Source organism: Lissotriton helveticus, chromosome 8, assembly GCF_964261635.1.
Source record: "Lissotriton helveticus chromosome 8, aLisHel1.1, whole genome shotgun sequence".
In the NCBI taxonomy this organism is placed as follows: domain Eukaryota; kingdom Metazoa; phylum Chordata; class Amphibia; order Caudata; family Salamandridae; genus Lissotriton; species Lissotriton helveticus.
The window spans coordinates 224,959,329-224,986,802 of NC_136069.1; the positions used below are offsets into that span (position 1 = coordinate 224,959,329).

General features: G+C 46.3%; 2 protein-coding genes across 3 annotated transcripts in view; one reads left to right on the plus strand and one right to left on the minus strand.

Moving 5' to 3' along the window:
- LOC144772549 (transmembrane 4 L6 family member 5-like) overlaps window positions 1-14,166 on the minus strand; it is a 360,840-nt gene extending 346,674 nt beyond the window's left edge. Inside the window, exon 1 of the mRNA XM_078656970.1 lies at window positions 14,056-14,166. Within this exon, the coding sequence (XP_078513096.1) occupies window positions 14,056-14,151 (96 nt within the window). The 5' untranslated portion in view covers window positions 14,152-14,166. The remainder of the gene's footprint in view (window positions 1-14,055) is intronic.
- The window catches only part of HEPHL1 (hephaestin like 1), a 367,396-nt gene that overhangs the window by 1,018 nt on the left and 338,904 nt on the right, over window positions 1-27,474 (plus strand). The gene's annotated exons all lie outside the window — the stretch shown is intronic.

The window sequence follows — 27,474 nt, forward strand, 5'->3', positions numbered from 1 at the left end:
AGCACACCGTGAGTTAGTTAACGCCTCAGACAATGTTTTTGGAACTTTGAGTCAGTGCGGTGGCCACCTGACACCGAGTCACTTCGCTTCCGTTTAGCACACGAATGCATTCTGGGAGTTGTATTCTTGCATCATTGGTCCAATTAGATTGTTTTCATAAATTTGGAAATATGGGCATCCTTGTTTCATGCTGAGTGAAGACAGGAGGTGGGGGGGTTGAAAGGCACAAGCATCTCCACCTGGTGACTTGTAGATGCCGATTATGGAATAAATGCTTTCGTTCACCAAGATATCCTTTTAAGTTTGGAAATATTTATAGTCTAGAAGATACTAGAACTTCACATGATCTAATACCATGTTATGCTATACAGGTTACTAAGCAGTATTGCTGTTGTCTGTTTTTCCAAAATCTTCCGTCAGTGGTATACGGCAGCACCAGTTTGGTATTTTTGAATTTCCCACTTTGTTTTTGCTGCGCTGTCCGCCTGGGCTCCGTCTCCTCCCAGACTGACGTGTGTGTGCCAGTTTACAGGCCCGCAGGGCACAGAGGGAACCAAAACAAACAAACATGCAGGGACTGAGGCAGCTGACCTTTGACTGAGATAATGACAGCAATGCTTCTGTAAATGATCTGCTTGCATACCAGTGCCCTCTGTCTCCCCCCACCACCACCACCAACTTCAGTACTTCAAGTCGAGTCTGGGCTTTAAGTGGGCCGGATCTTGCCGGTGCTCCGCACCTGCAGTTCTAAAAAGCAGGTGCCGAAACGGATCACCATTTGTTCCCCTCACCCCCGGGGTGAAAAAAAATTCTGCAGCAGTACCACCCTTCACTGCCTTTAAGGTAACTTCAAAGAGACTCGTCATAGTTCTTTTACAGTCTAGTCATTTCAGAACGGGAGTATTTTCAATATTATATACAACAAAGCCATAGTTGTTGCTTATGTATTATGCAACTAACAACCATTGACAAAGCCAATAGCCCTAACTTGCTGTAGGTAATCTTACTTATTGTATTATATATATATGGATTCAATCACAGAAACAGCAAAATGCCTGTCTGGCTGCAAAGAGTTTTAGCTTTCACGTTTTAGGCCACGCCCCTTTGAGAGACCCCCAGTTTTTTCATCCCACTTAAAGACCTGAGCCCGGTCGAGTAAAAAGAGTAAACAATATATGTCACTCATGCCCTTCTTAGGAAGTAGCACAACCGTCATTGGCACCTAAAACTGCAACGTGTGAAGTGCCGAGTCAGCATTGTGTAGTCCTCTTGCACAAGCCTCTCACGGGTCGTTCAGTTAATTACTCCCTGAAGCGTCCTTGCAGTAAAAGTGCAGACTAAGTACTGATGCGGGCTATTCTCCAGTCCAGGGTAAAAACTGCGTGACTCGAGGGAGCAAAGGTGACGGTGGGGGCGGGGCCTTGAGTCCCCGTCTTTCCATCTGTCCGTCACCTACAATCGTACCGATTTCTGTACCGTTTCTGCAGCTGCGAAGCGCTGCCTTGTGTCATTCGAGCCGGATCCCACGCGGCTTGGCAGGTCACACATGCAATTAATGCTCAGACCGTGCCGTCGCCTTCACAGCTGGGGGTGAAGGAAGGAATCCTTTGAACTCAAAATAAAAGCCGCTTTTAAACTCTCACATTGTATTTTGTTGTTTCAGCGTCTCTCAGACTTCTAGAGTATTCAATTCAATTAAAAAATAACGTACTTTACGTTCTAAATTATGTTGGTGCGCAAGAGTGAAACAAACTACAGATATTTCGTCAGATCAACTCTAAAACGAAACAATAACGAACGCCATAAATAGCTTGTGGGGAAGATTTCAGGATCTAAATGTAAATGATTTGCGACAGTTATTTTCTGGCGTTCTGCGTTTAACCTGTCGCCTTGTGATTGGGCGAGCCATAAAGCGTGTACTTGTTTCTTATCAGGGATGGCATGAGATGTTCTGTCTAAGAAAATACGGGACAGGCCTATCTCGTCACGTGATTTATTGACATACGCCTGCTACGGTATTGTAAGCCCCTAATCACAAACCAGGAAATCAATTATTTCCTGGGTTAAAACCGCCTCCTCTTTTTTTCTATATTGATAACCACAGTAAAGGCGGTTCAATATGAATGAGATCACTCAGATAATTAAAATTCAGTTCCTTATGGCAAACACAATGAGGGGTAGAAAAGGGGATTGCCAGAACTGTCCTGAGGAATCAATTTTCTTCCCTCTGTGCTGTTACACAATCACCTATTCCCCACATTTCTGCCCCATATGATGCTAACGGGACACATTGGGTGGCAAAAATCTACAACGTGGGGGCCAGTATCCCCCCCCCCCGACTCTGTTTATACTGGCGTAATGTTTCTGTGCCCTTTTCTCACTGCTGATCAGTGGTAACATGCAAGTGCTCCTGTGGTAAATTGTGTTATGGATTGGTGTTTCCAGGATTGAGTATTTGATTTACTTGTGAGTCCCTAGTAAAGTGCACAGAGTGTGCCAGGGCCTGTAAATCAACTGCTACTAGTGGGCCTGCAGCACTGATTGTGCCACCCACGTAAGTAGCCTTAAAAAAGTAACTCAGTCAGAACTGCCATTGTAGAGTCTGCGCGCAGTTTGCAACTGCCATGTTGACTTGGCAAGTACTTGCCAGGCCCTAAACCTTCCCTTTTTCTACATGTTAGTCACCTCTAAGGTAGGCCCAAGGTACCCCTGTGGGCAGGGTGCAGTGTATGTGAAAGGTAGGACATGCCCTGGTGTGGGTGGCATGTCCTGATAGGGAATTACAGCCCATATTGTTTTTCACTATTCCAAGGCTGCCTGTTCCCCATAGGACAGAAGTTTGTTTACAACATCTTATAAACCTAACTGGCCCTGGGAACTAGGTAGAAAAATAAAGTTTAGTATGCCTGAACTCTAAAGATGCATCAGTGAAGGCGATTTTTATGTTCTTTGTTTGAAATGACCACTTTTAGAAAGTAGGTATTTTCTTGCTCAGTCATCCCGTGTGCCTCTCTTGGAATGTGGATTGCCTTTCTGGGTATTGGATGACAGAAGGCTGGAGAGCAGGAGGGCTCCAGATAGTCTAGGTAGAGTCAGGAAAGGGATAAATAGACCTTGGCTGCAATGGGGGAGGGGGAGGAGATATCCTTGCCCCTCAAAGGGCCTGGTCTGCCTCTGACAATGCTGTCTCCACCTCCTGCCAGGAAATCACACCAGAGAAGGCAGAACTGGTTCTGGCTGGACGCAGACACTCTCTGCCTAAGAGATCAAAGGATTTTGGGATATAAACATTGGGGCCCAGACCCCTGAACTTTAGAACTCTTTTGGATCAAGAAGACTGCAAAGAAGAAGAGCTGGAGAAGCTGTGAGGAGGACCTACCACTTTGCTGAGCACTTTGCTGTGTTGGCCTGAAGTGGCTGCTTCTGTCTTGGACAGCGAAAGGACTGGACTGAACTTTCTGCAATCTGCTTTTTGAGTTTCTCCAAAGGCTTGAGGTAGAGCTTGCCCCCTGTTCAAGAAGTCTCAGGAACAACAAAGACTTCAAGCTCTTCTGCCGCAGCACTGGGGACTGTGTGTTTTGTGCTGCAACAGAGGAAAAGCCACTCAACGACGTCCACGACGCTGCTGCCGACTCCGTGCCATGAAGGCACCGCAGAGGGCACCCATGCAACGCTGGAAAGTGACCTTGGTCTCACCAACAACACCTGCTGACGCTGCCATCGAGCCTCTGCTTGCCCAGCGACCTAGTGAGCATCGCACTCCGCACTGCCTCACTTCATGACGATGCCTTGGCACCGCAGAGCAAAAAACACACAATTGATTGACGGAATGCAGAACAAATCAAAACATTCACCCCCAGTCTAGAGATCTGGGTTAAATCCATCATTCTTTTGCTCACCATGCCACCCCAGTTGAGACCTGGCCATATGCAAATCAGTCGTAACCCTTTGCCTTATGGGAACAGTCCAACCCGAACTGCCAAGCCAGGTCCTCCCTGGACCGTAAACAAGCATCCTAGGACCGGTTTCGGGGTTTCACCCCTCTCCAGTCAGGATAGCTTGAATCCAGTTGCACAGTGAGCCCAGGGCCCATGTCTGGGCATACCTGGCGCACTTAGGGCGAGAAAGCAAAAGACACACAATTGATGGACGGAATGCAGAACAAATCAAAACATTCACCCCTAGTCTAGAGATCTGGGTGAAATCCATCAATCTTTTGCTCACCATGCCACCCCAGTTTAGACCTGGCCATATGCAAATCAGTCTGGACCTTGTGCCTCATGGGAACAGTCCAGCCCGAACTGCAAAGCCAGGTCCTCCCTGGACCGGAAACAAGCATCCTAGGACCGGTTTCGGGGTTTCACCCCTCTTCAGCCAGGAAAGCTTGAATCCAGTGGCACCGCAGAGGGCACCGCCGCGACCCTGGTCTCACCGACGATGTCATCTGATGCCGCCACGGAGCCATTGCTCGCACCGTGACCTGTGGGCACGCACTCCGCACTGCCTCGCTTCACGACGACGTCTTGGTATCCCCGACGCCGGTCCATGCCGGATTCATTGCTGCTGCTTGCACCGTGGTTCAAGGGCATCGATCGTAAACTTAGACGATGCACCGCCCTTATCCCACACCACAGCCTTGGCCTACCGACACCGGTGCCATCAACTCCAGTTCGTCAGCCGCCGGCAGCGCGTCAGCAACGATGACTCCGCTGCTTGCACCGTGACCTGTCAGCACCATGACGAGCACCGTCTTCATCTCGCAGCGTGACCCTGGTCTCACCAACGACACCATCTGACGTGAACCGCTCCTCTGCTCGCACCGCAAACTGGGGGCACCGCACGCCGCACTGCTGCACTTCACACCGCGGCACACAACGCCTGCCGACGCCAGCGCTCCTGATCACAACAGAGAGGAGGTCGACCTGCAATGCATGTGACTTCGAGGGCCCAGACAACTCCTGCACCGACCTCTGGAACCACCGCCTGCGGACGCCGTGTTTTTGGAAGCTCAAAGAGAGGTCGCGGACGCCCTGCATTTCTAAAAGGTACTGTTTGCGGGGCTTGCCGACACCGTAGCTGGCCCGCGACGCCGCGGTCAGCCAGAAATGTTTGGATTTGTTTGCTCATGATGCCGTGATAGCCCCGGATGGAGCTAACAACATCAAAGAACTGTTTTTAAAGCGTATTTTGATAACTGTAGATTTTTAAGTACTGTATTGTGGATTTTTATATCGTTTTTGGCTTGTATATAAATATTGGATATTTTTCTAAACTGATGTAGTGTCCTTTTGTAGTGTTTACACTGTATTACTGTTGGTTATGTGCAAATGCTTTACACACTGCCTCTAAGATAAGCCTGACTGCCTTTGCCATGCTACCAAGTGGGTGAGCAGGGATTATTTTAGGAGTGTAACTCCCTTATCCTGACTAGGAAGAAGGGTCCCTATTTGGACAAAGGTGCAAGCCCTTGCCAACTAGGGACCCCCATTTCTAACAGGATCTCACTGCTCGGGGAAACTTTGCTCTTCATAGTACAATGTTTTGGGCTGAAGGTTACACCCAAATCCAGCTTGTATGGACGTAAGTCTTATGCGCTTAGGGCCACAGGACATAATGAAGGATTTAACATAATTAGTTGTTAGCTTGAGATCAGCCATGAACTGTCGCAATGATTGCACTAGTGAGCGCAGCGCTTTAGGGGTGCGGGCCATAAGCACAGCGTCATCTGCATACAACAGAACTGGTTGCTGTAATCCGTTTATTTGGAACATCAGGGTACTTCATGTCAGTTCTGCACCTAATTTATTAATACATAGATAAAATAACAAAGGCACAAGGACACACCCTTGACAAACCTCCCAGTTCTACGCAGATCTCATTGGAGACCTCCCCATTTTGGCCAAGCCTGAATCTGGCCTTTGTATTTGTATGTAAAGAAATGTAATAAATACACTAAATATTTATCTAGGCCCATCTCAAGAAGCAAGTGCCACAACTTGTCATTGTCAGGTCCATAAAAGCGGGATAAAAAGAGCACTACTTGGCAAATGTATATTTCCTGATGTGTTAGTTCAAATGTATGCATTGTTCGATGCTGGTAGGCTTACCTTGTAATGCAGAGTTCTCAACAGCTTTACGTTGGCCCATGGTACTCAGTAAGGAGAAACCATGCCCTTACCTAGAAATACTTTAAAAGACAATATTCCGCACAGCGGCCTTGACAGAGGGGTGGCCCAGCCCAGCCTTGTCTGGCCACGGATGGGCATAGACAGACCCGCACTTGGCCCCGGCTTTGCCCAGGTACGGCCCGCGCAGCGGGGAAGCTGGTAGTGCTATGAGTGCTTGGTGTAGGCCAGCCCCGCCCCCTTGCTCATGATGATCGCGCCTCCGGTTACACGGGTAGCTGGTAAATGAAGTCTCCCCCTCCAGCAATAAGGACACACCGGCAGCAGCAGTACATGGGAGCTTAAAACCCCCTCAGGCATCAGAGTAACTTTGGGAGAGAGAGGCGCAGCACAGACCACTGATCATTTGTATTGTGTGAAAAAGAGCACTCTAGTTAAACAGGTGCACATCACAACTTTACCTGGACAATCCACCATACAAAATGAGTGCCTCACAACACATTAAATGAAGTAGCCAATATTCTACCCCCACCCCTACGGTCCTACCCACATAAACCACTGTGCAACTATCTCATTTGAAATGTAGTGCACCTCCTCAGTTTTCAACTTTAACTTTCCCCCTCAGCCTATGACTACATTTATCAACCTCAAGCAACCAAACTTCCTGCTTACCCCCCCTTTCCACTTGGTTCACCAGCTGGCAATGCCAACCACATTTCTGTAAACTCATGCAAATCTTTCCTGGTCACTGCCACCCAGAAATATGAAGCCTGCTTACGTTTTCTGCCCACCTCTACCTCCCCCATTAAATGGTCAGCATTGACCTCAGCCCCACCAAATATAACTCCAGCCAACACCGACAAGTGTACCCCGTCCTGTTGTCGACCGCATTACCTCAACTAACCTTGACCTCCTCATTCTCACTGAAACATGGTTTTCAGATTCTTCCTTGCCCCTCATCGACATCCTGGTTCCCCCTAACTATGACATCATCAGACTAGACAGGGTAGGGGGCAAGATTGGAGGGGGTATTGCATGTATACACTGGAGCAACATCACCATAAACAGATCCATACCCTCACTACTCGCTTCTTGTGAATACTTCAGCCTTGACATCAATAGTAATGGTAAACCTGTCTGCTCGCTCCACATCATCTATCACCCACCTGGCGATAACCTCCTATTCACAGAACACCTCATGGACCTGATCACATCACTCACTGGTTGACGAAACACACAAATTTTCCTTGGTGACTTTAACCTCCACTGGAACGACCCTAGCGACACAGTGGTCAACAGCCTCAAAAACTTCCTCAACGCCTTAGACCTCAACCAATTGTGCAATAGCCCTACACACAACAAAGGCAAATCTTGGACTTAATAATCTCTAAGACTGATTCCCCCCATCTGGAATTGATCCTCCCTTGCAACTGGTCTGACCATCACATCATCACCTTCTTCTTCAATGAAACAATCAAGCTGACCTCTGCCCAAGCTACAAAACCTAAGGTTTGGAAAAGGGACTGGAAAAAGCTCAACACAAACACTTTACCCGCCTCTAGCAAGAATCTACTTCTACCCCCTGCTGGAACTTCTAACGTAAATGACCTCACCAACCACTACCTAAACTCCATGACAACGATAATTAACGAATTTGCTCCCCTGCAACTAAAGAGAGTCTCCACGAAAGACTCTAAACCTTGGTTCAACGGTCTCCTTAACGAGGACAGATGATCTCTCAGAACTGCCAAATGCAACTGGAGATCAGCACCATACGCCAAGCACCTCCGGACTCTAAAAAGAAAGAGAAACGCTTATTTTCGTAAGGTCAAACACACTAAAGCAGACTTCTTTAGCCAACAACTTGACCAGGCGTGAAATCGACCCAAAAAACTTTTTGAATTCATCAAAACGCAAGCTAAGGACCAATCCCAACGGCCTCTTGATCTAACTCACCCACAACCATCTTGTGATGACTTTTCTAACCACTTTAACCTAAAGACGGAGAACATCAAGAAAGATCTCCTCAAGGACCTAATCTCTCAATCTTGCCCCCTCACCAAATCCTCCCCCAACCCCAAACTCCTCTCAACAAATCCCATCCAAGTTTACTGTGAAAAATGAAGCAACATGGGCATACTTTTACTCCTATTCTGAAGAAGCTGTAGGCAAATTTCTCAGTGCCCTGAAACCTCCCAATCACTTTACTGACCCTCTCGCCGCAAATGCGGTTAAGGATCTTACACCGATGCTACTACCTATATGGACCAAGATCCTCAACAGTTCTCTTCAACAAGGCTGCATCCTGGACTCCCTAAAGAAAGGGCAAGTGTCTCCCATCCTTAAGAAACCCACAGCTGATCCCATGGACCTCAACAACTACCGCCCTATCTCCAATATTCCCACCCTGGCCAAACTTCTGGAAAAATGTGTTCATCACCAACTGACAAAACATATCGACCACTTCAACCTCCTAAATAAACACCAATCCGGCTTCTGTGCAAATCACAGCACAGAATCAGCCATGACACATATCATTGATGATGCACTTCAACTTCTTGATCGTAACCAAGCATGTCTCCTCATCCTATTAGACCTCTGGTTCACCTCCTGGTTCACCTCCTTTCTGCAAAACCGGGCTCAAAAATTCAAGATCAACAACACACTGTCCAAACCAGTTCCTGTTACGCTAGGAGTCCCACAAGGTTCCTCATTATCCCCTACACTCTTCAACCTCTTCATGGAACCACTCACCGGTCTGTTACAAACATCCAACGTGCAATTCCACATGTATGCAGACGATACCCAACTCTACCTCAAGATCAATACCTTGGATGACATTACTTTGCTCAACAATACTCTTAAGACCACCCAAACCTGGCTGGCAGTGAATCACCTCAAATTGAATGCCTTAAAAACTGAATTCCTCCTCATTGCTCCTCCCGCCAAAGTCCCCACTATGCACAATTTAATAAAACACCTTACAGCACTCGATGTTCAACCAACCATTGTGGACTCGGCAAAATCACTGGGTATAACCTTGGACTGTAACCTCAATATACAGAAGCACATCAGTAATGCAACAAAAGGAGCAAACTTTCCGATCAACACACTAAGGAAGCTTAAGCCCTTCCTACCCTCAAACGACTTCAAGTTAGCGGTTCAGGCATTAGTTCTACCGCGGCTGGACTATGGCAGTGTCTCGTTACGCGGTCTCCCCGAAACCGCCACAGCTCCTCTTAGATCCTCCACCAACGCGGCAGCGAGACTCATCACTGGCTCGAAAAAAAGGGCCCACATCTCCCCGGATCTAAAATCTTTAAACTGCCAGCCATTTGAAGCCAGAATCCACCTGAAAATAGCTTGCATGACGCACAAGGCCCTACATCATAGTGCACCCAGCTATCTCACACAAAAACTCACAATATCTGGAGGATCAAGATCAACAAGAAGTGCGGAAAACTTCCTTCTGAAACCACAAAAGTTCAAGAAGACAAAACTTATAATCGTTCCTTTCCGGGAAGGGCACCCCTTAAGGGTCTTGTTCGCGCTATATAAAACTTTCAAATAAATAAATACATGCTTCCAAAACCAATTTCCCTGTTCACTTACCTGCATGGGTAAACATCTTTACAACGCAACTGTTACAACGAAGTACCTTTACGATGCAACCATTACAACGCAACTTTTACAACGACTTGCGCTGGGGGGCGCTCTAGGATAGGGAATAGTTTCCAACACCTTCCCTACTACCCACGGGGACTGGAGTTGGAATAGTAAATTAAACTATTCACTATCCAGCGCCCCCCAATGCAAGTCGTTGTAAAAGTTGCGTGGTAAAACTTGCGTCGTAAAGGCATGCGTTGTAATAGCATGCGTTGTAATGTCATACATCCACCTGCATGCCCTGTCCATAGCTGAAGGCTTGCCGGCCCTCCTCAGACTCCTCGGCATAAATTTTGTCTGTAGCACAAAGCGGCTGGCCCGCTGGGCATTAATCTGCAATAAATCCTGTTTCATGGCCCTCAACAGCACCACACCTTTCCACCTCCCGAAATCATTCTCCCACAAATGGAAAACCAGCACGTCTTCCGTCTTTTAACATACCAGTCAAACACTGAAACAGTTTGCACCACTACATACCCCCTGTTCCTCTGCCAAAAAATGGTAAACAAATGCTTGTGAAAACCCCAATTCTCCACTTAACCCCTTAGTGTGGTCTGGCTCTCTGTTCACTTGATGAATGAGTGGCCTACCACCCAAATGGACACATCCTCCACTGTGGGGCACGCAACTGAACCTGCAACCAAACAAAAACAGCAGTAAAACTTCTCACAACATGCCCGTGGCTTTCCCTTCAGCTCCCAGAACACACTCATAATGCTTGTAACATTCTGAAGACAAACACTCCAAACGCATAATGTGTTTGTGTGCTTAGCCTCTATTACCTGGTTCAGTCGCAGCGCCAGTGCGGAAGGAATGGATACCATAATCAGCTGGGGGAACCCCCATGCCGCAGGTGCTTTGTGCAGAACTGATAAATGTTGAAATGCCGAGACCTTCACCCCAGACTGATGCCTGAAAACCATAACACTAGGACCCCCACTGCAAGCAGCCCATCGTTCACCCCAAGCCACCAGGCATTGCCCTGATGACATTAAAGAGTTCAATACTACGCTTCGCACCTGTGCTCTCTGATCAGTTTTCGAGCTACAAAGCCATACCTCCTCCCTGCCCTGCCTTTCCATTATGTCCTCCCACAGTACCCCACCCCGGCCCCTGCCACCCAGCTACTCCATCAAGCGGAATGCACCAAAAACCATCCAGGACATGAGGGCAGAGAACAAGCATGTCTCCACAGGACCCGGCATACGCTGGCAGCTGTCAGAACCTTGCAAAACAAGTGCCACTTTAGGGGGCGCTTTTGCCATCCCAAATGACCTTACTCCCTCGCCCAATCTTCAAGAAACCTCTATCCAAATTTGCCTGCAGAAGGGGCATATCCCCACAACAATTTCCCCATAAAAGCGATACCCATGAGTTTGCCACCAATGGTCCCTCTCGGTTACGACCAAGACAAACTGAACCAAATTCTCAGCCCAAAGCCACTCCTCCACCCTGCGCTGTGCACCCAGTGCCAAAAGTTCCACCCATGCCTGACCGTAAGCTCTCCATGTCGACTCTGCGAGGGACCATACCACCAATTGCACCAGCCTGCATTTCCTATCAACCACAACTCCTCCGGCATGGGCGTCTTGCATCTGTCTGTATCCTTGGTCAACCTACAGAATCTCCCCCACTGTAAAATTTCATTGTCCTTCCCCAGCACTTGTTGCCGGATATCTAGCCGGAAGGAACCCAACACAAAGAAAACAGCAGCAATGTCAACACCTGTGCATCCCTGGCAGACTGTCTATTCAAGACCTGTACCACCAATAAGTTGTCAACCCGGAACCCACCCGCCGATGAGCCAGCTCCATTCCCCACAATGTGACAGCCACCACCAGATGAAACAGTTACAAAAATGTAACGCTCCTGCCCCCTCTTTTCCCTCTGCTGGCTATGCCCCCGCACTCCACCTCCCTTGCCAATACAAACTGAAACCCATACCACTTGCTGCATCTGAGAATATCTGCACATCCCAATGCATGTCCTTCTGCTGAATTAAACGAATCCCAATGAAGGACTGTAAGGTAAAACACCCCATCTGAAGATCTTCCTCGGCCCCTGCTGGTAGTCGCACATGATGATGATGCAGCGAGAAGCCTGACAGTGCTAGACCCAACCTCCTGCAAAATGTTCTACCCATTCTAACCGCCCTGCAAATGAAATTACAGTGCCCCAGCAACACCTGAATTTCCTTAACTTTCTCCTTGACTCTTGCCAGCAAGCAAACCAACAATGCCTCCATTGTCTTTTTTGTCCTGCAGCAATCTTGCCTCCATCTGTTGGGAATCTATTTCAATGCCCAGAAAAGAAAACACTGTACTCAGGCCCACAGTTTTCTCTAGTGTCAAAGGAACTCCCAGGTCACTCATGAGCTCTTGGAAACTTACCAGCATCCACTGGTAGACCGCCGAGCTGGGTTCCTCTCCAAAAAATAAATCATCCAAATAATGTGCCACCAACTACTGGCCCGTATGCCAGATGAAAAGCAATTACAGGAATGAACTGAAACATTCAAACAGTGCATATGATATTGAACAGCCCATTGGCAGTGTCTTGCCTACGTATGACAGCCCTTCAAATTGCATGGCCAATAGTTAAAAATCATCCAGATGTACAGGAAGCAGCTGAAAAGCTGACTTCACACTACACTTTGCAAAGACAAGGAGATGATGGACGGAGTGCTGAAACTTTTCAGACACTCATCCCAGTCGCAGATCTGGGTTGAATCCATCATCATTCTTTAGCTCACTTCTCCACCCCAGTTCAGACACAGCCATATGCAAATCAGTCTTGAACGAGTTCCTCATGGGAACATTCCAGCCGAACTGGCAAATCAGGCCTTCCCTGGACTGTAAATAAGCATCCTGGGACCGGCTTCCGGGTAACACCCCTCATCAGATAGGCTAGCTAGAATCCAGTGGCAAAGTGAGCAAAGGACCCAGGTCTGGGCATACCCTGCCAACTTAGGGTGAACAAAACAAACACAAGATGATGGGCGGAGCGCTGAAACTTTTCAGACATTCACCTCCAGTCACAGATCTGGGTTGAATCCATCATTGTTCTTTAGCTCTCTTTGCCACCTCAGTTCAGACCCAACCTTATGCAAATCGGTCTTGACCCTGTTCCTCATGGGAACAGTCCAGCCTGAACTGCTAAGTTAGGTCTTCCTAGGATCATAAATGAGCATCCTGGGAGCGGTTTTGGGGTAACATCCCTCATCAGCCAGACTAGCTTGAATCCAGTGGCAAAGTGAACAAAGGACCCACATCTGGGCATACCCTGCTAACTTAAGGTGAACAACGCAAACACAAGGAGATGATGGATGGAGTGCTGAAACTTTCCAGACACTCACCCCCACTTACAGATCTGGTTTGAATCCATCATTGTTCTTTAGCTCACTTCGCCACCCCAGTTCAGACCCAAACTTAAGCAACTCAGTTTTGACCCTGTTCCTCATGGGAACAGTCCAGCCTGAACTGCCAAGTCAGGCCTTCCCTGGACCGGAAACAAGCATCCGGGGACCGATTTCGGGGTAACATGCCTCATCAGCCAGGCTAGCTTGAATCCAGTGGCACCGATGTCTGGGCATACCCTGCCAACTTAGGCTGAACAAAGCAAACTAAGGAGATGATGGACGGAGCGCTTAAACTTTTCAGACACTCATACCCAGTCACAGATCTGGGTTGAATCCATCATAGTTCCTTAGCTCACTACGCCAACCCAGTTCAGACCCAGCTATATGCAAATCAGTATTTTCTGTTGTTTATGTCCTCATTCACCTCAGGTTCCAATGTCTAATAACTTAGCCCAATAATGATGAAAAGAAACTGACCTCAGGCGGGGATCAGAAATAGACATTTCCTCCCTGCAGGTACATCGCTCTCAGAATGTCGGATTAATGGTAGCTGCGTCAAATGAGGATGGAGGAAGACATCACAGCAGAAATAGAGTGTTATACAAGTGTAATCATTGGGCAACTCTGTAATCCATTACATCCTCAATAACCATTGCTTCCCAATACACCCTAGCCCAATTTTGTAACAGAGCACAGAATCTTTTCTTCTTGTAGATTTTCCCTAATAAGTCCATTCTAGATATATATAAAAGGAAATCTAACCACTCCAAATGTTGAGGTGGGGTACCTCCCACCCAATTTTGACAGATTTCTCTTCTGGTCAATAAAATAGCGTAAAACAGGAAATCTCTACCCATTCCGGAAACTCCTTCCTTTACTACAAAAATGATCACTGAAAATCTTAACCTTAATTGGTAGCCCCAAAACACCTGAAACTGTCTTTCCCACTTCATCCCAAAATCTCTTTATTCCCTGGCTTTGGTGAAACAAATGAACATCCATCGCCTTTTCTAGACCACACTTTGCTCATACAGTAGGTCTTCCTTTCCCCATCTTTGACCGCTTCTCAGGTGTTATATATGCCCTGTAGAGTGAAAAAAGGTGGGTTCTCTTTAAAAAGCAGGCTTGACAATGGAATATAATATGCACATTGATAATTGCCACGTATTTTGTAATCGCTCCCTTGGCAAGCATCTTCCCCACAATTCTTCTGCTAGGCTGAATTCTCCATCTATAGTGTCTTGTAATTCCCAATACCAAAATGAAACTTCTTTGAATCCTGGAAGTTTTCCGACAAGTTGCTCCTCAAAGCCGTTTCCAATACCCAAAAGTAGCTTCTGGCTTTGGTCCCAACTTTTCAATTGTATATATTTAAATTTCAAGAGTTTGCCCCCCAACAGCTCATTTAACCTGTTCCATGATTTAAGATTACAATCTTGAGGAAGTTCTCCCCAGACCTGTACACCTGCATTTCTTATCAGTAGCGCCAGTTTGTCTTTATGACACTCTGGTGTACCTGGAGATTCCCAAATTGTGGCTGAGTGGGAGCAGTAGTACAATTATGACCATCGTCTAATAGTATACCACATTCTAGACAATGCTTGAAGCACTTTTAATTTGATTTATTTTAAAGTATTTTGGATCTCCAAATTTAAAAAGGAAGATGTCTATACCCACATTGCTTTCTTTTATAATTGCCAAAAGCATGGTTCCTACTTCTGATCCATCCGGCGTATTAAAAAGCATTCTGGAGTTAGTCAGTTGGAAGGCCCAAGCATAATATTGGATGTCTTGTAATGATAACCCCCCTTTCTTCCTTCTTTTTCCACGAAATTCTAATCCCTTATATCCCCAAATAAAGGTGTTTATCGCCTACTGGAGCCTTTATTGAAGATTTCTCAAAATGTAGGTGGATTGTATTGAATAGGAAAATATTTTTGGGCAATATCATCATCTTGACCAGATTAACCCACCCAAGAATTGTTAGAAGAAGGTGCGCCCATCTCTTCATTAACTTCACAATTTCTCTGATATCTTGCTCAGGTTTATGTCTGAAATTTCATTTATTTCTTGCACAATTTTTAAACCCAGGTTTCTCATTTCCTTCTTGATCAATGGGTTATCCATTCTTTGATTCCATACCATGACCTCTGTTTTCCCTTCATTTGCTAGATAACCGGACACTTTGCCGAACTCCGAAGTCATCTGTAAGGTGGCCGACAGCGCCACTGCAAGATCTGAGGAGAAGACCATAAGATCATATGCGTATAATGCTACATTCTTTACCCAACCCTCATGGGAGAAAGGCGAATTGTTAGCTGCCGTTCTAAGTTTATGTGCGAGGGGCTCTATATAGAGGTTAAACAAAAGGAGAGATAGGGGGCAACTCTGTCTTCTGCCTCTAAGTATTTTAAAAGATGAAGATAGATTCCCGTTCACTAAAACTCTTGCTGAGGGTTGCTGATATATTAGTTTAATTGCTCTACGAAATTTATTCCCGAGCTCATATGGTTTCAAAACAGTAAACAGGTAAGACCACTTTACCCTATCAAAAGCCTTAGAAGCATCTACTACTAAGGGGGTCGATTGGATATTTGAAAGGTCGATAGCCCTTATGAGCCCATATTTTAACTCATGTAGATATCTTCCTTTAATAAACCCCTTCTGATCCTTGTGTAACACATCTCTGGCTATCTTACTTAATCTCCCTGCCAGGCTTTTTGTGAAAATGTTATAATCAGTATTCATGAGTGATATCGGTCCACACAATTCACAGTTTGTGGGATCCTTACCTGGCTTCAAAATAAGTATAATTATTGCCTCATCCCAGGATTTTGTTAGCAGTGCCCCTTGGTCTAAAATCTCCATGATCAATGCTGTCATATATGGGTTTAACACCTCCCAAAAAATGTTAAATAGCTCAGTTGGTATGCCATCGGGCCCTGCGGCTTTGTCCCCCTTACTTGACTGTACAGCCGTTCTGACCTCCTCCTCTGTGATGTCCTGGTTTAGAAACTTTTGCTGAGTTCAGTCCAGGGGTTTAACAGAGCCTGCTAACCAACAATTAACCTCCTCTTCTAGTACTGTTCCCTCTTCCGAATAGTGATCCTGAAAGTAGTCCTTAATTGCCACTTCTATTTCTATCTCATTGGTCAGCATAGCACCTGACTGCCCCTCCTTGATTTCCTTAATCTAATTTCTATTTTGGTCTGCCCTAATCTTCCAAGCTAATAGCTTCCCTGCTCCCTCCCTGTACTCAAAATGGGCTAATTTACTAGCATCCCATCTTTTTTTAATCCGAGTTTGGAGGATTTCTTCCATTTGGTTTTTCAGTAAATACAGTTTTTCTCTGCCGAAATCCTACTATCTTCTGCTAAATTTGTTTTTATTTCAGTCTCTAACTTTTCCAGTTCATCCTCTAACCGACACACCTCACTCCTGTGCCGTTTATTTCTGTTGCAAACTGCACTTGTGATCTTACCTCTAATAAAGGCTTTGAGTGTGTCCCATATTATCCCAATGGGAGCCGAGCCACTATTGAGCTTAAGGAATTCTCCTACTTATATTTTCAGAGCTTCCATTACTTCTGTTATCCGCTAGTATAGTATGATCTAGTGTACACTTCCTTCCCATAACCCTGCAAGTACCCCTGATTGTTAATGTTACTGCCGAATGGTGTAACAGATAGGCGGTCTTTTACCTAATGTCTAGGTTATCCTCTCTCATGCTCCAATCTACCAAAATGTTGTCTATCCTCAATCTATGTCCATATTTCTTATTTTGAAATGAGGCACCATGCAAGCAGCTGACCCTCTCTCTCCACAAGTCGCAAAGAGCATGTTGTTTCATCACAGATTTAAAAAATGCACGTGATTTGGGAATAGGTATATCTCTGTTTTTTTTTTAATTATCTAAATTCAGATTCATTATGGTGTTAAAGTCTCCTGCCACAATTACGGGACCTGAAAAATCTAACAGATTGGTGAAAACGATTTTTAGTGGCTCACAGTCATCATAGTTTGGACCATAATATCTACTAATGTTAGTAATCTATCACCTATTTTTATTTTTGCTATGATCCATCTGCTGCCCTTATCTACCCTTGTATCCATTATCCATATTTCTGCCTGTTTTTTCACCACTATTGCTACCCCTCTTATATTCACATAGTACATACCATCTGTTGTACCCATCTTTGTTTCCGAAATAACTCAACACATTCCTTTTTCACCAGATGTGTTTCCTGTAGGATCAACATCTGTGAGGGAGAATCTGTAAGATATTGTAGTATCTTGTCCCTCCTCACTTTCATACGTAACCCATTGATATTCCATGTTAATACCTGAATCGACATGTTCCTGCTTTTTTCTCCCTACCCTCCGTTTGGGCACCTATATCTCTTCTGAATGCCTTATATTTCTCTGAGGTTTTTAAGGATTTTTTAAATATTTTTTTCCCCACATGCTCCCCACCCAGTGCACCCCTCTTTATCCCCTCACACCCTCCCTTGGAGAACCCACCCATACTTCCTTCTGGACCTGATGTTAGTCCAATTTTCACAGTCACCCACCACCAAAACATAAATTCATATTACCCCCCTGTACAACCATAGGAAAATACAGGGCACACCCTGTCCTACAACTCCACTTATACACTTATTATCTCCTAGTTTCCCGCTCCTCCCTTCTTGATAAACTCTAATAGATCATCTGCCGCTTTTTGACTTCTTAACATATGCATTTTATTATTGTGCATAACTCTTAGGGATGCAGGGAATTTAGGCTGTGCTGCCGGCGTAATATTTTTTAATTTGTCTAAATGCTTTCCCAATTTCCATTGTCTATTTAAGGTGACCAGTGATAGATCTGATCTAATCCCAAATGAGAAGTCTTTCCCCCTTAATGCCTTCAATTTTAATGCACATGAAATAATTTTTTATTTTATTTATTGTATTTTATTTAATTTTATTGTTTTATAGAGCGCAAACTTGACCCGAAGGGTATCAGAGTGCTTTGCAGGGTAACATAGCTGTGTACAATAGGCAAGGAATCACAATAGGGTAGCGGACACGTATGAACAGTTTACATGTTAGTAACTCCGATAAGGCCCCAGATTTCTTGAAGAGGTAGGTCGGTGTTCCGAAGGCAGGCGCTAGTCCGTATTTGATCGATGACTGTGTATTGGTCAAGGTCTGTGTATTGGTAGGAGGCAGCATTGAGGAGAGGAATTAACCCATAAGGAAGGTTTTGGCCTACTTTTTGAAACATGCCAGAGAAGGGATTCTTCTGATGGCGGGCGGGAGAGAGTTCCATATTCTTGGAGCGGATCCAGAGAAAGCCCGGTTATACTTTTTATTTTTTTCTGAACCGTGCAGGTTGGAGTAAAAGGTCTCTGGCGGAACGGGAGTTTCTGCTTCCGCCGGATACCACAAGTTTCTGTGCAAGGTAAGCAGGAGAGTTTGAGTATAAAGCTTTGTGTGTGATGCAAGCCAGTTTGAGTTGTATTCTGGCGTCGAAAGGAAGCCAGTTCAAAGCTTTCAGGTGTGGAGAGATATGGTCAAATGTTTTTGAACTTGTAAGAAGTCTGGGGGCAGCATTAAGGCAGGCTTTTAGGGGTGCTAGGGAGATCTTGGATAAGCCTGAGAGAGTAGAACAGCCATATTCCAGTCTAGAGATTACAGCGCTTGGACTGCGCTTTTTAGGTTGGTAGTGTCAAGGAAGGGTTTCAGTTTCCGGAGGCAGCTCAGGTGGAATCTGGCTGATTTGGCCATTAAGTTGATGTGGTCTTGTATGTTCAAATTGCAGTCAAGGGTTATTCCCAGAGATTTTGCTGAGTCCACGATGGTCGATGGGCAATCTAAGGCTATGATAGCCTTGATCCACAACTGCATCTCAGGATTGGTTTTTGGAGGGGAAATTAGGAGAAATTCTGTTTTCTTGGTGTTAAGTTTAAGTTGATTTGAGGTGAGCCAATGGACTGTTGATTTCAGGGCCTCGTTCAGGGAGAGAATATCATCGAGAGAGGAGGCTTTGATGTAGGGCTGGGTGTTGTCAGCATACATATGGTAGGGGATATTCGCTCTGCGTAGTACTTCGGCAAATGGTTCAAGGTAAAGGTTGAAAAGGGTAGGGGACAGGGTTGATCCTTGAGGGACTCCGACCTTGACCGGAGAGGAAGCAGATAGGTTGCCGTTGATTAGGAATCGCTGCGATCGGTTTCGGAGGAAGGATCTAAACCATTCTAGAACAGAGCCGTCCAAACCCATCCTCAGTTTGAGGCTTTCGATTAGTTTTTCGTGGTTGACCGTGTCAAAGGCCGAGGATAGATCTAAGAGGATTAGAAGGTACGTTTTCCCGTGGTCCAGGGCTTGGAGGGCATCGTCAACGATGTGGAGCATGGTCGTTTCAGTGCTGTGCCCAGGTCTGAATCCAGATTGGAAGTCGTCGAGAAGGTGGAAGTTGTTGATGTGCTGACTTAGGTGCTGTTGTACACTTTGGCTAAGAGGGGGATGTTGGAGATAGGTCTGAAATTGTTGGGGATGGCTGGATCCAGCGACGTTTTTTTCAAAATGGGGTCAGAGAGTCAGGAATGGAACCTTGCTGAAGCGAGGTGTTAATTATTACGGTCCAGCTAGGAATAATGGATTGGGCGACCGCCGCTAGGTAGTTGGAGGGTAGCTGGTCATTGAAATGGTTATTCGGGTTAAGGGACGCTAAGATTTTAGATACGGTGTCTTCGTCATAGAGGTCCTTTAGAGTGTACGTCTGAAAGTTAAGGAGAATCTCCAGCTGATCCAGTTTCTCCTGCAATTCTTGCTCATCCCTCCTGTGGTTCCATTTTACTACTGCCTAGATTTCTTTCAACTCCCCCACAGTGGTCTCAAGCTTTTGCATCCTTACACACAGAATATCAATCTTTTTGCAAGGGCGTCACAGAAACTGCGTATTTCACCCTGATTTGCTTCAGATACTGTGAAACTCTTCCTAATATCAACAGTGAGTGAAGAAAACATAGTCTCTAAGGAGCTAGCTGGAGACTCTACATTCTTTTCCTTCCCTAGTATTTTAAAGGCCATGTCTGGTGGAAGTTTCTCCTTATTCTTATCTTGTATAGGACTATCCACTTGGGGACCAGCTTTCTCTAAATTCGCGCCATTTAAAGATGTTTCTTGATTAGTCCACTCTGGGCTAGATGTACTCCCCTCCACTGCCATCATTGATAGCACTGGTTTGTCCTCACCTTCTCTACAGCACCTGTTTCTTGCTCTTGGAGAGTCACCACACGGGGGGGAGGGATAAGACCGTAAACAAGCATTTACAATGCAACGGTTTCGCCTTCGGAAAAGTTAGAGCTATTGGCATTGTAAATGACAAACTTTTTATTTATGTGTTGGTTTTGAAAACAGATAAATAAATGGCATTGTCATTTACAATGCCAATAGCTTACTCTGTCGCAAATGCGAGACGTATTGCATTTGCACACACACACACCACACAAGAGTCCCCCACACACACCACACAAGAGCCCCCCACACACACCACACAAGAGCCCCCCACACACACCACACAAGAGCCCCCCACACACACCACACAAGAGCCCTCCCACACACACCACACAAGAGCCCCCCCACACACACCACACAAGAGCCCCCCCACACACACACGCAAGAGCCCCACACACACTTGCAACTGCTATTATAATCACATTAAATGCACGATCTTGTGTAACTTTTATGTGTTCATCGTGCAAAACCCTGCTGGCAAGCATTGTGTTGTGCATTAGAGAATGTCATGCAACAGGGTCAGATGCGCCAAAGGTACTCGAAACATTTGGAGAAACAACAGAACGAGTATGGTTTTCCGACAGACAGCAAGATATCTTCAATTAGCTCGAAGTGTATTTGTAACGAAACATCGTGTCAGAGTACAGAAAAACACATTTTATTGCATGTTATTATTCACATTCTGTTGCATGTTGTTATTCACAGCGGATCCAATGCAACAGTCAGCCAAAAGTGTATTTAAAAAAAAATAAACTTGCACAACATCACAATGTAAAAAAAAGCTACACATCTTAAAGGACGGATTCGTTATGCCCTGGATTACAAAAAATCTTCTATTAGTAGAGGTCTTGGCGTCTCGTCATTCTGATTTTCTGAAAAGGATATTTGAATTGGGGTATTTAAAGTGCTTTCTCGAGTCTACTGTTAAAAACGGACACCATAAGAAATTCAGACTAGGCCTGTAGTAAAGCTCCGACTCAAAAATTGCCCGCAAATGGAAAGAAAGAATGTTAATCAAGGTTACCACCGGATCATTTACTGAGTTGACATTCACTCCAGTAGTGCATATGGGTGGCCAAGAATATGACCAGGAAAAGAAACAAGTGGTAGTCAAGAGCAAGAGAGATCCACAGATTTACTGTGATGTTCGACTGTCTGTGGGAGTGAGGTGCTTATAGTTGTGCTTTTGTCAATATGGGCTCAAAAAGCCATCTGGTATAGTGCTACAGGTCAAAATGCCAAATGTTCTTAAAATGCAATACATGACATGGAGACAGTACAGTCTCTAGAGGTGAATTTTAGGAGGTAGGCCACAGATCAAACTAGCAGGCAATCTACAAAGGATAATTGTAATTACTGCTGCGGTCACATGTAGTTTGTTTATCCTACGGGCCCGGCCCCCTGCTGGCGTCCTGTAGAGAACCTTTGCACTCCTCTTCGTTTCACACTCAGCGTAGCTATTCATCTTTCCTCTCCACGTCTTCCAAAAACGATATTCGCCATGGTTCGGGCACTAATAATCTAATTTTAGTACGGGCTGCCCCGGTTGTTTATCATGTATTGCCTCTTTCAATAAACAGAATCCATCGAACACACTTTCTAGGAAGATATACGTGTCACACGCGCTGCTCAGACACGACGAGGCTGCTGAAGGAGAGGGTGGGGGGGTGGACTCTAAACCCTTACCCTGTAAATTTTCCTCCTGCGACATTGGCCCCTCAGTTTGCGACATGCTGCTGTCCCGTCTAGAGCTCTCTCCTTCGGCAGCTTGTCCTGCTGCTCCTAGCACGACTTCTAAGTTATTTTTGTGTGTGTCTGTTAACAAAGCTGCCTCTGTTGTTGTTATTGTCTGCACTGCAAATGACTGCTAAAGTGACGCGTCACGGGTAGGCGGAATCCATGAAGAGCCAATCAAGTCACAGCCTGGACACGCGTCACTTTAGCAGTAAATTGCAGTGCAGACAATAACAAAAACAGACGAGCGGATCTGGGCAGTTCAAGGAAAAAATGGACCGGATTTCTTGATGTTTGTGACCCGGAGGATAATGCATGGGGGCGTTATACATCAATATATGTCCACAAATAAAAGATGACTGAAAATTCAACGACGAGTGGACTATTGAAAAGTGTTTATTCGAGCATATTACACGAAATGTAGACACGGAAGCGGGAGGGGGGGCGGGAAAGACACGGACAGCGGGGGTGGGAAAGACATGGACAGCGGGAGGGGGGGGGAAGGAACGCACTCACCTGGACTTCTTCCGGCGGCCGTGGTCGGCATGAAATGAGGAAAACAAACACCCAAACAAAAAAAAAACGAAACTCCGCCCACCGCCCAATGACGATGCAAAAAGGGTGGAGAGGGAAAAAAATGCAGGAACGCCCACGAATCTGGTCCGGCCATGACGGACAGATCTCAGTTCCAATGGCTAGCCTCCATTTACGGAACAACATCCGTGACCTGGTTGGGTCACGGATGGGCACAGACAGGCTTGCCTTTGGCGCCCACCTTTAAGTAGGGAAGGGGGAGGGAATCTCAGCTGGGAGGCGGGAGCTGGAAATCGGCAGGGGGGAGGGGCAGCAGCGGCGGGAAGGGAAACGGGCAGGAACAGGAGAAAAACAGGAAAAAGACTGATAAACAAAAACTAAAATACAGGAGCAAAAGACATAAAAACAGGCACAGTTACAATACAGAAAACAAATACAGAAAACAAACAGAAAACGGGCACAATACAGCACCGACAGTTGTGGTACCAGCAGTAGAGCAAGGCTCTCCCACTGAACCACCAGGGATGAGGCGCAGGCAGGAGCCTGCGGGTGGAGGAGGGCCTTGAACCCCTACCTGTACGGAGCACAGCACAGGCAGCAGCACTTACCACTACAGCAGAGCTGCAGGAGGATGGAGCAGGTCCCTGACCAGGAGGTCAGAGGTCTTGCCTCAAGAGTTATCTTGACATTTTTAATACTGCCTGAAAGCTGGACCCACAGGGAACTTTGCAGCAGGTGCTTTAAAAAGGTTATAGCTAAACACAGGCAGCACCCGGCTTAAGGTCAGTGACACCCCCTTTCAGGTCAGTGTCCAGTGCGGCTGCACCGGTCGCTTCGCCCTAAAGCCGGCCCTGCTGCCAACTTTGTAACTGAGAAACCAGCTTTGAGTCTGGATGTCAGCTCAACATTATGTGATTCTGGGCGAATCACTTAATCTCCCCATGCCTAAACCCCACCACCAATAAAACAAGCTTTGGCAAAACTAATAAGTTTCACCTAGGCAAGACAGATTGTTGTTGTTGTTGTTGTTGATGATGTTGCACAGCAGCAAGGGCTGCTGTGTAGTATGGCTCAGAGCAAATAAAAATAAAGAGCTGTGGTGTGGCCAATGATGACTGCATCATATCTCTTTGTTTTTATTTACTTCAAGACAGGTTGCACGGCAACCCATGCCACTGTGTAATCTGCCTTAAAACAGTGCTGGGGGATGGCAAGCAACACTGGTCTCTGGGGAGAAGATGTGGTGTTCCGACCAGAATTACAGACTATTGAACCAGTTTCTGGGCAAATCACTTAATCTCCATGTGCCTAAACAAATATAAGCATTGGCAAAGCCAATAGATCCCATCTATGCAATAGCTATTGGTTTTGCCAATTTGTTTTAGCTATGTTGTACACCACAAGTGGAGAAGTGTGGCTCAATGGTTAGAGCGGCAGACCCTGATGCAGCGGTCTACCCCGGGACCAGGGTTCAATTCCCCGCCTCGGCGGGTCTTGGGCTAAAAATTCCACGGACCTGATAATTCTCACCTCGGTGCCTATTCCAATCATGGAGTCCCACTCTGCAACTCTGGGCAATAGCTTGCTTAATCTCCACAACGGCACCCACAACGCTAAGGATGCCTGGCCTCCACCTTGGGGGTGCCCAGGAGTGCACTCCTCACAGGGAAAGCCAGGATGGGTTCCACAGTGGTATTCGTACAAGTGCCTTGAGACCCTTGCGGGTGAGTAGTGCGCTATACAAGTATCAATTTACCAGCGTGGCTGCTGTTCAACATGGCTAAAAATTAGTGGTGTGGAGTTTTGTAGAATATTGTGGAATGGTGTTAAGTTTTTTGTAGTGGCATAAACTGGAGTAGAGTGGAGTGGCGTGTCATGGAGTAGCATTAAGTGGCATAGAGTTTTGTGGAGGGAGAAGAGTGGAGTAGAGTGAAAGGGAGTAGAGTGGAGGGGCATGGGGTGGCGTAGAGTGGAGTAGAGTGTAGTGGAATGAAGTGGCGCAGATTAGATTGTAGTGGCATAGAGTGGTGCAAAGTGGCATAGAGTGGCGTAGAGGGAGTTGTGTACTGTGGAGTCGCTTGGACTTGTGGCGTAGCATGTAATAGAATAGATTGACAGAGTGGCATAGAGTATCATGGAGTGGAGTGGAGAGGAGTGGAGTGAAGTTTTGTGACGTAGAGTGGAGGGCATGTCATAGTATGAAGTGTCTCAGACTGTAGTGGCATGCCACAGAGTGGCATAACGTGGAGGGGAATTGAGTGGAGTACAGTGTTGTAGATTGGAGTGGTGTAGTGTGGAGTATGCATGGTGTGGCAGTGCACTGCCATTATAGACTAAATATTTTTAATTGAGAGGGCCATTACATTTGCAGAGAAGTACAGTTTTAATGATAATAGTATATAGTGTGTAGGAAGCTGGCTCTGTATATACTATACCAAACTAAGGTATAGTGTGCACAAAGTCCAGTGGATCCCCAAGGACTTTACAGAGACTAAAGTAGATAGTACTAATGCCCTCTTTTGTGGTAGTGTGGGCGAACAGTTTGGCTTATCAGTGGGCAGTGCTAAGAATTTGTTGTACCCACACATCCAAGAAATGATTACACACTCACTCAATGACTAAATCTGACACCAAAGGTTTGTGAAAATATTACTTTTTGTATATTTATTTCATAGACCCAAAGATACATTGTTGCAGTAAAATAAGTTTTGCAATATCATTGTTTTACAATGTAAAAAGTGGAGGGCATTTTTCAATCACTACAATGTTATCCTTTAGGAAGAAAACACAATCCACAGTATGCAGGTAAGTAAACGATTTACAATATTGGATGAAGAATCAGTACCAGGAAAGGTTCAGGTGAGTGACCTCACTCCACCACCAGCGGCACTGGGGCAGCCAGGTGCAGAAGTCAAACTTGGGATCTAGTGCTAATGTCAGTCAATGGAGAAAGGGGGCAATCAAAGTGGCACTACTTGGAGGTGAGTTGCACAGTTTTGGAACCCAGTCTCCAGGGGTTAAGCTAAGCACAGGAGGGACCACAAGGCAGCACCAAACTTACACCTCCAGCAGCACAGGGGCAGCCAGGTGCAGAGTGCCCACTCAGCGTCTGGTGCCCAATGCAAACCAATGGGGAATCTCAAACTTGGAAAAAGGCTGCAGGCTCAGGCAAGGAGGCTGACTGATGGAAACCTACAGCTGCACAGGTAGGTTGGGATGTGCTGGAGCATCAGGATACCATTAGTAGATCTCCCTGGGCCCAGGCGCTCCGGTGCAGGTGTGTCCTTTGGCATCAGAAGTTAGCTTACAAGTGTGGTCGCTGTTGGCGGGGGTCGTCGTGCAGAGGAAGCAGGTCTCAAAGTGGAGTCCGGCAGGGGTCAACCCGAAAGGGACTCTTACTCAGGATCGCTGGGAAACCTTTTCTGGACCGGTGGACCTCTTGGACTCGGGCCGTGGGAGTTGGTGCACCGATAGTCAGCTTCGCGGTTCCACAACTTTGCTCTTTAAACTTGGTTTTTGGACCGGTCTGCTGTCCCCAGCAGATCAGGAGTCTTTATTGAAGACAAGCAGTCCTCCCAGGGTTTTGGAGGTTGCAGGTTTGCAGGACGAGTTGTGCAAAGTTTGAAGTTCACAGACAGGCTGGCAGGGCTGGGACCACAGCAATCGCTGGAGTTCCTTGTTGTGCAGGTATTGGCTTTTCTTTGTCCTCTTCTTCATAGATAATAGGTAATCTTAAGATTAAGGTTCAAGGGTTCCCCTATATACTCAATTTTGGGGCATTACAGGGGTCAGGTAGTAGCCAATGGGCTACTTACCATTAGGATGACTACACCCCCTCCCCCCGCATAGGGGGGATACCCACTAACCTATTGGCTAGAATCCTTCAAAACACTATCGAGGATTTTCAAAGGAGAGGGTCACTTCAGCTAAGAGCACCTCAGTGGTGGTCCTGGCTGAGAGGGGACACACCTCTCCTGCTTACTCATTTTCCCGCTGACCTTGCTGCCAAAAAGTCGGGCTTGGTCGGGGGGGGTGGGCATCTCCACTAGCTGGAGAGGCCCTGGTCAGCATAACAAAAAGGCAGGAAGCCTTTGATGTTCACCGCCGTGCTATTCTGTTCCTGCCTGGGGGTACGTGTGAAGCACCTCCACCCAGAGCAGGCTTTGTTTCTGACCCATGAGAGCAAAAGGCTCCCACCTCAGGGGTTCAGAAACATGTCTAGAAGTGGCAGCCTGGTGCAGACTTGTCAGGAATACACTAGTGGGTTGGTAGGTTGAGTGCATTTATTAATTAATCTAACACTGGCATCTCTCTAGGTTCATTTATCTTGGAATTCGATGAAGCCATCATGTAGCTGTGGAACTCGTAGTGACAAGCTCACAGCCCATGTACTCAGTATGGCTTCACTGTGCATATATAATATCTAAGAATGGACTTAGACACTATAGGGGCATATCTGCTCATGCAGTTATGCCCTACCAAGAGTTGTAGTGCATCCTGCCTTAGAGCTGTAAGACCTGGTTTAGTATTTACTTACCTATGCCTCTTGCACTGCTGGTAGGCCTGGCACACAGGGATGACTGCCAGGTCGACTCTTCACTTTTATCTGCATTAAAACACGCAGGCTGCAGTGACATTATGCATGTGTTTGGTGAGAGGTCTCTTAGGGTGCGACAAAACATGCTGCAGCCCTTAGCCTTTTCGCCGCGTCGCGACGTCCGCCGCGGCGTGGGCGGGGCTAGGGGGTGGGCGTGGCGTTGGGCCGTCATGAGTCA